At 31.7% G+C, this 9889-nt stretch overlaps 1 protein-coding gene across 5 annotated transcripts; it reads left to right on the top strand.

Annotated features, from left to right (window-relative positions):
* The first annotated feature begins 1184 nt into the window (after positions 1-1184).
* On the top strand, positions 1185-8902 carry LOC141672337 (F-box/kelch-repeat protein At3g23880-like). 5 transcript variants are annotated; one of them, XM_074478910.1, is made up of 9 exons: positions 1185-2693; positions 3219-3297; positions 3390-3448; positions 3988-4054; positions 4902-4974; positions 6303-6500; positions 6651-6879; positions 8025-8082; positions 8305-8902. In XM_074478910.1, exons 1-2 carry the CDS (start codon positions 1322-1324, stop codon positions 3236-3238), a joined length of 1392 nt encoding a protein of 463 aa, XP_074335011.1. In that variant the 5' UTR covers positions 1185-1321; the 3' UTR covers positions 3239-3297; positions 3390-3448; positions 3988-4054; positions 4902-4974; positions 6303-6500; positions 6651-6879; positions 8025-8082; positions 8305-8902. The 5 variants fall into 5 exon arrangements, with proteins under 5 accessions (XP_074335011.1, XP_074335014.1, XP_074335010.1 ...); XM_074478913.1 differs by having other exon boundaries at positions 6260-6500; positions 8351-8902; XM_074478909.1 differs by having other exon boundaries at positions 6260-6500.
* Positions 8903-9889: the final 987 nt, after the last annotated feature.

The following is a 9889-nucleotide window of genomic DNA, read 5'->3' as shown; positions in this document are numbered from 1 at the left end:
CTATTTCCCCGAATAAAAATAGCTAAACAGTAAGAGTCCGTTACTTATTCAATGCAAGTTAAAAGTGATTTTTAATTTTAAGTATGATGTACATATTCAGCTAATTTTAATTAAAATGAATTAAATTGAGAAATTTTGATTAAAAATTAAAATTCACATTATTTAAATATAAAATGCAAATGTATAATACAAATATACTTAAAATATAAAAAATACTTTAAAAAGTACTTAAATTAAAATTCTTATATAAAAGAAAATAATAAGCTAGAAAAAAAATTTAAATACTTAAATTTATTTAAGTGAAAGTAAGCCTAAGTTGAAAATTTTGAAATGAAACAAACACTCCATTTTCATTTTCTCGCGGGAAAATAAGGACACCAAACGGGCTCTAAAAGTTAGAGCAAGTTCAATAAATTAATTATATAAGCTCTTAATTAAGATTATAAGGATTTTGAGGAAAGATAATGCTCCAACGGTCTCTTAGTAATCCATTGAAAAGTTAAGAGAAAAATCTCATACCTTATTATCAATTAGGATCCACTAACCATTCCTTATTTTGTTTTAATTAATAGTAAACAATTCAAGTCTCCCTCTTTTTTAACTTGTCTTCTCTATATTCTTTCCCCTTTTGTCCAATTCTTTATAAATATATTATTATAATAATAATAAAGAATGTATATTAGAATTATTGTTGGAGTTAAAATACAAAATAATGTCTTAAATCACTGATATATATTATTTTATAATATATATAAGGAACAAACTAAAATACTGTTGGATTTACTCTTATGCAGTACTTGGTTCGGGTTATAGAGAATCCCAAGTGGAACTTGAACCATTAACAAATACTCCATCAGTCCCAATTTGCTTGTAAAGTTTAATTTTGTGCGGTCAAATTAACCAAATTTTGACTGAAAAATTTACATAATATATTATCGAAAACATTTATAAAAATTATGTAATTAGAAAGTATGTTTAATCTTTTTTAATATTTATTTTTCAATTTTTCAAAATAATTAAATAATAAATTTATATTTATAATCAAAAAATAATGAACATGATCTGCAGAATATTGTGGAAGTCCGTAGGGTTTACCAGTACGGACCACAATGATTGCGGAGCGGGTTATCTGCCATTAAAAAAGAAGAACCGGAGTTAATTTAATTATCTAAAGTTAAAGAAGAGACCTAAATTTAGACGGAGAGAGTAGTTTCATATACCATGTATAACCGTAAAGCCCAATATCAAATTGTCACGCCCAATCACAATAGTCTCATAGATATAGAACCCTGCAGTTCTGAGTCTACTGAGTTTCGCTAACATGAGCTCCAATCAAATCAATAACAGTGGTACGATGTTTAGAAGACAAGCGAAGATTGTTAATTCGATTGACAATGATTGTCCTCGATTGAATAACAACAACAATTCTTTGGTTGTTAGAAGAGCTCGTCGCTTTTTTAAGTGGGGGTCTGGGAAGATCAAGTTCATTCCAAGGGTTCCAGTTCCAAGGATTACTAATATTAGTTGTCGGAATAAGAAACGAAAGCATAAGTCCAGGCTTCCGGGATTTTTTCACTCGCAGCTCCGAATGATGAGAGGTAATTCTAGTTCTCCTGTTCTGAAAAAGTCGAAAAAAGCGATGAGTTTAGAGAAACCTAAGTATTTGATTAATTATCAATTTACTAGTAGTAGTGGTCCGGTTTTGAAAAGGCACGGAAACAGGCTGCGTATTCACGACTTACCTAAGGAGCTACTAGCAGAAATTCTTATTAGACTGCCGGTTAAAGATATCTTGCGTTGTAGGTCCGTACAAAAGTCATGGAATTATTTCGTAATGTCTCCTGTGTTTATCAGCCTCCAATTAAATTATCAGAAGCAAATTGTTACCGGCATCTATAATCCTCATTATCCTAAATATCTTTTATTTCATGAGGATGATAGTTTACGTTTAACAGTACGTTTTGATGACTTGCAATGTGAAGAGTATTGCAAACTTGAATTTCTTCCTGGTTTGCCTAATGATGATGTTGATGTCTGGTTTGCTCTATCTTATGGTTTAATCTGCATGTCAACCATACTTTTCACTAGTTGCGATCATATGCGCAACATCTATCTATGGAATCCTCTCGTTAAGAAATACAAAACTCTTCCCAAATCACCTCTTCCCTCTACAAAAAACCGTCAGGCTTGGGAGGCTTTAGCTTTTGGCTTTTTACCTGAAGTCGATGATTATGTTGTCATACATATTATCAAACCTTGCTTGCCCCCACACCCCCACTCAGTCATCATTGGTGTTTATAGTCTAAAAACTAATTCTTGGAAGAAATCAAGTCAAGATAATGTATTTATTTCGACAATCATCAGTGATCCTGACAATGTTGTTTTCATTAATGGGGTTGCATTTTGGGTAGGGGTTAATTCGGATAAGCAAAGAACACTTTTGTGCTTTGATACCAAGACTGATATACTCTGTGAAATCTCATTGCCAGACTGGGTTGCATATCTGCCGCTTGTTCCTGTCATTCATCAATTTGGTCAATCTATGGCTTACTTCGTTTGGGATGAGGAGGTAAATCATTTTGACATGTGGGTATTGAAATACGATCATATAGATGAGTTTACGTGGGAGAAGAAGATGTGCGTCACTCCAAGTAAACATGTTGAGGAGGAAGTCCTGGGTGTAAGGAACAACGGTGATCCAATCCTTGCAAAATCTAATAATTTGATTTCATATAGTCTTGAGAGCCATCAAGCAAATGGTTTCGTTGATTCATGGGATCGTTGGACTTCCAATTCCCCATACAATGAAGGCAATAGAGCACCTTATTATGTCATTAGGCCTTTTGTGGAGAGTTTGGTTTTGCTTAATGATTGATAAAATTGAAAAAAATTATCAAGTCCGAAGCCTTACTACTCCTAAAACTGAGCTATCGATTTATGATTTTTGTGGATTTTATTTTTTGCTTAATTAATTTCAGGGAAATTGATTTATGAATATATCTGATCATGTTTTTTTTGTTTAATAATTACCCTCATTATACATGATGGTAAATTAGTAACAAAGATTGATATACCAAGTCAAATCTCATTTCTCAATCTGGTTGCATTTTTGCCACATGTTCTTATTATTTATCTATTTGGTCAATCTATTGCTTACTTTGTTTGGGAGAGGGGACTAATTTATTTTGACCCGTGGCTGCGAAAATATGATTTTGTAGACAAGTTTACGGGGCAATGAAGATGTCAATTAGCTAAGTAAAGATGTTCGGGAGAAAGTCTTGGGTGTAAGGAACAATGGTAAACCACTACTTACAAAATTCAATAATTCAATTTCATATAATCTTGAATGGCTTCAAGGAAATGATTTTGGTGATTCTTGAAATCTCTAGGCTCCTAGGTCTCCTTACGAGGAAGGCTATTTACCACCTTATGTCTTTGTCCTTTTGTGGTGAGTCATATTTTGCATAATATTGATTAATACAAGTTATCGATTCTTAAGCATTGTTGAGCAAATGACTATATGAATGATGTGGAATATTTTTTTGCTTAAAAATTTCATCATTTCAGAGCAAATGTTTTTAGAATATTTGTCCATTATATATTTTTGTTTAATAAATTCCGTCATTATACCCCATGGCTTTGCTCAATAATAATGTTAGAATTCTAAAGTCCGTTTGCGACAATTGTGAATTTTGGTATTATTTAGTTGTTACAAAGGTTTATCAAAATTGGTCTCGGGTTCCAATGTTTTTGTCAATATTGGAAAAGACAATGAAGAGTTGATTATTTTCTTTCATTTTTGTAAATGGGTAAAATATTATTACTAACCTCACTGATTTATTGCAAATTCAGAATAGTGAGAGGTAACTTATTATTGATTTCTGGGAAATTGCATCATGCTGAAATGAAAAAATCACTGATTAAAGCTAGAGAAACTATATATGTATATATATATATACATATCCATCATGGTGATTATTCTTTCAGGTCAGAGAAAGTTTTTAAATCGGGAAGCTAAAGACATTTGATGCTCAAACTGATTTTGGCTCCAGAGGTAAAGATGGTAGCAAACAGAAATGTTGTATAGCTAATTTATGTTATTGTTGGTATTTGTACCCAGTTAAAGGAATGAAGACTTTCTTATTAGAAAATATATGTTTGATGGATTTGTTAATTTTGTTTAGAGATATTCAAAGTAAGAGCATATAATTGCATTCAAGCTTGGAGTATCAATTTCCTGTGGATTTTTTATTCAAAGTTAGAATGTAGGATTTTTATATTGTTTTATTAGTATCCTTCACTTATGTACTGTTAATTAATTTTGTGCCTGTAATATGCACCATGTCACCAGTGGCACAGTATTGTCTTCCTCTTCCTGTGTAAAATTCGTAAGATTAAATATATCTTTGATCAACTGTGCACCTTGTTCACTTGAAAATGATTATTTAGTCCATTTCCAAATACGCTTGCCAGCAGTATGACCCTACCAAACGTTTATGTGGGTCTCTTCAAATCTACACTATGTGTTTTGTATTTGGATAGTATAGAATATGACTAACTTACACGGGCATTGGAATTTGGAAAAATACATTGGACAATGGGACATAGATATGCTTCAATTTTCCAGCAAAATGTTGAACTTCTAAAAATTACAGAAGCCTAGATGAAAATCAAGTGTAACTGCAAATTGTGTGATAGGGTGACACCTTGATTTGCAGTTGTAACTGCTTTATTGGTAAAAAAAGTAAGTTAAAGCAATTACATCTTTCTTTTCCCATTATTATATGTATACATATTATGACTCTGCTTCAAATTATAGTTTTTAGTAAGTACTAATCCTGTTACACTTCTGTTCTGTCTTGTAATAGCCTTTTGACATTCAAATAGTTGAAAAATTGCAGGAGAACAAGTGACAGTATCACTCTACTGGCAAGATACCTGGTTTCGTTCTAAGGTGTAAAATATTGAAACAATGTAAGTACTCCACCTAAACCTTTTCCAAACATCAGATTCAGGAAGTTAAGAAAAGTAGTTTGCTGTTATCAATTCTCTGTACTTGTGTAGAACATGTTTTTTTTGTATCATAGTGCAGGCACATGCAAGGTTGCTCTCTTGAAGTTCCCATTACTATAGCATTTTAAACCTAAAAAGCTATAATAAAGTGATCGATATGCAAATTTATTTGGTTGTTCCTTGTCTTATGTTGTGTTGGTTGCATATTATATTTATATAGTGTCGCTTTCTTTAATATTTGAAATTTTGAAGGAGGGTCAATAACTTAAAAGGTAAAGAATTTATTTTCCAACAGTAAGCATGAAGTTAACCAAGACATAAGCTGCTTTCTTTAATTTTAGAGAAGTACATTAAAAATATTCAATTACTGTGCACTGAATTTGTACAATCTGCGAGAACTTGTGCACTAAAGTGATTTTTTTTTGCATCATAAGAGTTCATCAAGGACAAAGGGACCTAAATGTACAGTATCATTGATAAATGCATATCTGATACTTTGCAACATTATTGTAAAGTATTTGTTAAATACTAGGCAAAGTGAGATTTTTTTTGCATCATAAAAGTTCATCAAGTACAAAGGGACCTACGTGTACAGTATCATTGATAAAGTATTTCTTATAATATACTAAACAAAAGTGGTCGAAGTAAACATATTAATATTTGTTCCCCAACAAAAGTCCTAGACCATAAATGAAGTTTTTTGATGCCCTCAATCTTTCCTAGAAAATTATCTTTTTCAATAGCGCACATGATACCGGTGAAATTTACAAGTTGTTAACAAAAATTCCGCACAAATGAAATCTAATTAAATTGTCAATTGACACTTATATTTGCCCCTCCGAGTTTGTATTATTGCATTGTTATTAATATTTTTTTTTTGCTAAATAAAACATATCAGAGCCAGGTTTCGATCCTGGGACCTGTGGGTTATGGGCCCACCACGCTTCCGCTGCGCCACTCTGATTTGTTAAATTGTTATTAATATTTAAAGCTACATCTCTAAAATATACTACTAAATAGTCAAACAAATGGGGTATATAATAAAAGTAATTTTCAATGTTTTTTTAAATGGGATGACACTTGTTCCCCCAGCTACAATGTTGGAATCGCCCCTGCATGATAGAATCTCAAACATATATGCTTGAATATTGTTTTAATGATATATGCAAGATAATATTTAGTTATGTATTCCGTAAAAATAACATTGGTAATCCATCCAAGCAAGTTTATCATGTTAAATCTGAAGGGAGAAGCTGGTTCAAACATGTATCTCATGGTCATGTATTCAGACTGAGAAACAGGATCCATGAACTAATCGTGTCTAAGTGGTGACTGGCCATAAGAAAGAGACAAAATAAGGAACCATCATCAATGACATTGTAGATTGACGATAGAATATCAGCACCAGGAAGCTAAGAGATTTAGATCGAGCTCCAATGGCTTACATTTCAAATAGCTCTGTCAAATTGACAAGAGGTTTGCGTAAGGTATCTGCCAAAGTCTACAGCTAATTTTAGCAACTTATTTCCAAACCTTAGAACTGAAATTCAGCACCAACTTCAGTTAGATAAAGCCAGTTTTTTATTTTTGATTTGAATTTTAATTCAAATGTATGAACTAATTTGTACCTGTTGCAGTTAAAGAGTGACAAAAAATGGGGGCGAAGGGCCTAAATGCTGATCATTGAAGCTCGTTAGGCTTAATGTGGATGATCTGTTCAACTTGGCTGTAATGTCACTGGTAAAGACCATTACATTGTAGTCGGAACAGGAACTTCACAAGCATACCAGGATGTACGCTATTCCCCGACTCCTATAGATAGTCTTGAGCCAAGAGCATTCTCTGTCATCTGACGCATTTCATTATGTGAGTTCAGTTAATTTGTTTTATTCGATTATGCAGCATGTTGAATTAATATCTACATGATTTCTAGTAATGATGTAATATTTCTATCCTTGCAACACCATAAAAATAAATTTGTAATCTGTAGTACACTTTTCGTTGGTAGTGGATCACTAGTCACTGAGTTTCTGATTGCTTGTAGTGCTGCTGAGCCTTACATTAAACTTGTCCTTAAGCAGAACCATTTTAATGGCTTGAAAAGGCAAGCTTTTGTAAATCGTTATACAGAATATTAGTTCATGATCATGTTCTACTGGCCTCAAAATATGCTGTAGCTCATTTAGCAGACCATGGTATAAAGTTTATTTCATTCTCCAAATATTTGGGTACCAAATATATGTTCTTTTTTGTTTAAATTTTACATGGATAGAGTTTTAACAAGAAAGAGTAGATGATTATGCAAGTTTCCTTTATATACGTTATACATTGGGTAGAGGTGAGGACTAAGATCTTTATTAAGAGATGGTCAACTATCAGTTTTTGGGAAATTTGAAGTTGTGAATAGGATTCGTAATAAGTTTTTTTTGACATAGGAGAAAGAGTATGCACCCAGAAGAAGTACACTAGGTGTACTGTTTAATTCTTGATAGCATGTGCATGACCATGTTAATGTCATATTCTGAAATTGTTTTATAAAAACCACTCGTAGATAGATGTCGTAGTAATACAGACTACAATAGAGTTATGTATGTTTTGACATCTGTATGTGAGACATTGTATAATTGTTAAAAGCGCGTAAAATGTAAACTTGAGTGCACAACTCATTTCAAATCATGTAGTTTCTTTTTTTTATTTCGAGAAAGTATACCTATAACATTATAATAATGATTAGTCCAATACAGTTAAATGCAACTTCAAACATTTATATTGAGCAACAAGGTAATGGTAATTACGGATCACAGATAATATGCGAAAAAATGAAATTCCGAAGCAAAAGTAGTTTGCACTTTAGATGAAAAACCATCTAATTATCAATGTGGACTGAGGGTTGGTGTCCTGATATTCATGTAAACTTTGCTTTCTTTTACTTGGTTTACATACTAGTTTTTTTTAGCTTTACTTTTAAATATAATGTCTGTAATTCATTTAGACCGACTTTCTTGATACAGTTGCAGTACAGGGGGGAGTTTCTTGAATCTATGAATGATCATAGTATATGGATTTCGGGTATGTTTCTCATGCAATATGATTTTCAATATATATGTCCTCTATTACCACTAATTGTTCTATTCACTTAGTTCTTAGATGGAGATGGTCGAGACTTTCTTTGGTCTGCAATAACAAATTATTGTATTTAAGGAGTTGACTTTACAGGGTATATATGCTGCAGAACCAACATGCACTCAAGCTACTTCGTCACATCCTCTTTCATTTTGTTGGTGTTTGCAGGAAGAGTTTTAAATATTAATTCAAGATGCTTATGTTTGGTGTACAGAGGTCATGTGATCGTCTTTGACATTAGTATGCCACACCTTACTCACAATAGGGTGGAACCTGGGGAGTGGGAGTTCAGTCACCAAGTTGAAAAATAAAGGACACACCCCTGTTTGAACCACACAGGCACTATGATCAGAAAGGCCCTTGGAGGTAAATTCAACTTCAGATTCAAATGAAGCTTGAGCCACTCAAAAGAGCCATAGTTCTTACTGTTGCTGCTTTTCACGCTATAACTTGCGGAAGATGAACTTTCTGCTGCTATCAAGCCATTCCTAGGTGCATGGGGAGAGTTTTTAGCTATTAATATAAGATGCCTATGTTTGGTATACCAAATCATTGAGACTTCAGGGTCAGAGGTTTGATTGCCTAGACATATATAGGCGAAATTGAAGCATCATGTGATGGCTTAAACTCCTCAAACAAGCATTTAAAGAGTACATGGTTACTTCTCATTGTTTGGAACAAATTGATCCCGCTGGGTTTGATTTTGTAACATTCACCTGACAGCATGTAATGTATTATGTATCCACTTACAAATTGTTTTAAAGAAGATCGTTTAAATTTTCACCAAGGTGATAATTCAACATCTTCTGAAATGAAGCAGGATTGGGTTGAGGAAATTTTGTAAATTGTTTTTTTGCACATGCATATTCCTACAACATTTAAAAATATATTTGTCCCACGATGTTTAAATAATATATATTTTGATGATTTTTTTTCGTTTAAATGAAGTTCAATAAAATGCACACTATTAATTTTTTTTTTGAAAAATACACATTATTTTTGTGATATAAATAAAAGACGGATTTTTAGAGGAAAACAAGAAATTGTGAAAACATTCCACCACTGGATTCATAATTAGGTATGGAGTTTTAGAGGAGCAACGAAAATGAATAAATAAAACGTAAAAAAAATATTTTAAATTATAACATATGTAAGAATCTATACTATATTATAATAGCCGGAATAGAGATAATTTGGTTCAACTAACAATAATTCCCTAATTTTGATTATTACAAAAATAAATAAATAGTGTTATATATCTAATAAACTACTAAATATAGTATACTTATCCTACTAAACTACGAATACAACTTATCATATTATTAAAAGATATAAATAATAGTGTTACATATCAGCTAAACTACTAAATTGTTAAACTACTAGAAATAGTCTATTTATTCTAATAAATTACGACCACGTGTTATTCTATTATTTTTATTAAAAATTTATAATTATTATATATTTATATAAATATTTTTAAAATATAATATAACTTGATAAATAAAAATTTAAAATATTAATGAAAACCCGTACATGACACGGAATTTATGCTAGTAAATTATAAATACACAATGGTAACTTTTTTAACATACATCTTCGTAATCATAATATTCATCATCATCAAATTTCATACAAAAATATAAAAATTCGAATTTTAATAATTAATTTTAAAGTCAAACAAAAAAACAAGCCGCGTTTCATATTTAAGATTTGGCGCCTTTGTTTGGCCTCAAAACTCAACAGAATTTGTCAA

This window comes from Apium graveolens, chromosome 7, assembly GCF_009905375.1.
Source record: "Apium graveolens cultivar Ventura chromosome 7, ASM990537v1, whole genome shotgun sequence".
In the NCBI taxonomy this organism is placed as follows: Eukaryota; Viridiplantae; Streptophyta; class Magnoliopsida; order Apiales; family Apiaceae; genus Apium; species Apium graveolens.
This window is presented reverse-complemented; position numbering and strand designations above follow the sequence as displayed.

Excerpts from the sequence above, each read along its gene's own strand:
- LOC141672337 (XM_074478911.1), top strand. The coding sequence starts at position 1,322 with ATGAGCTCCAATCAAATCAATAACAGTGGTACGATGTTTAGAAGACAA. Across the intron at positions 2,694-3,218 it reads CCTGGGTGTAAGGAACAACG|ACAAGTTTACGGGGCAATGA; the intron begins GTGATCCAATCC and ends ATGATTTTGTAG.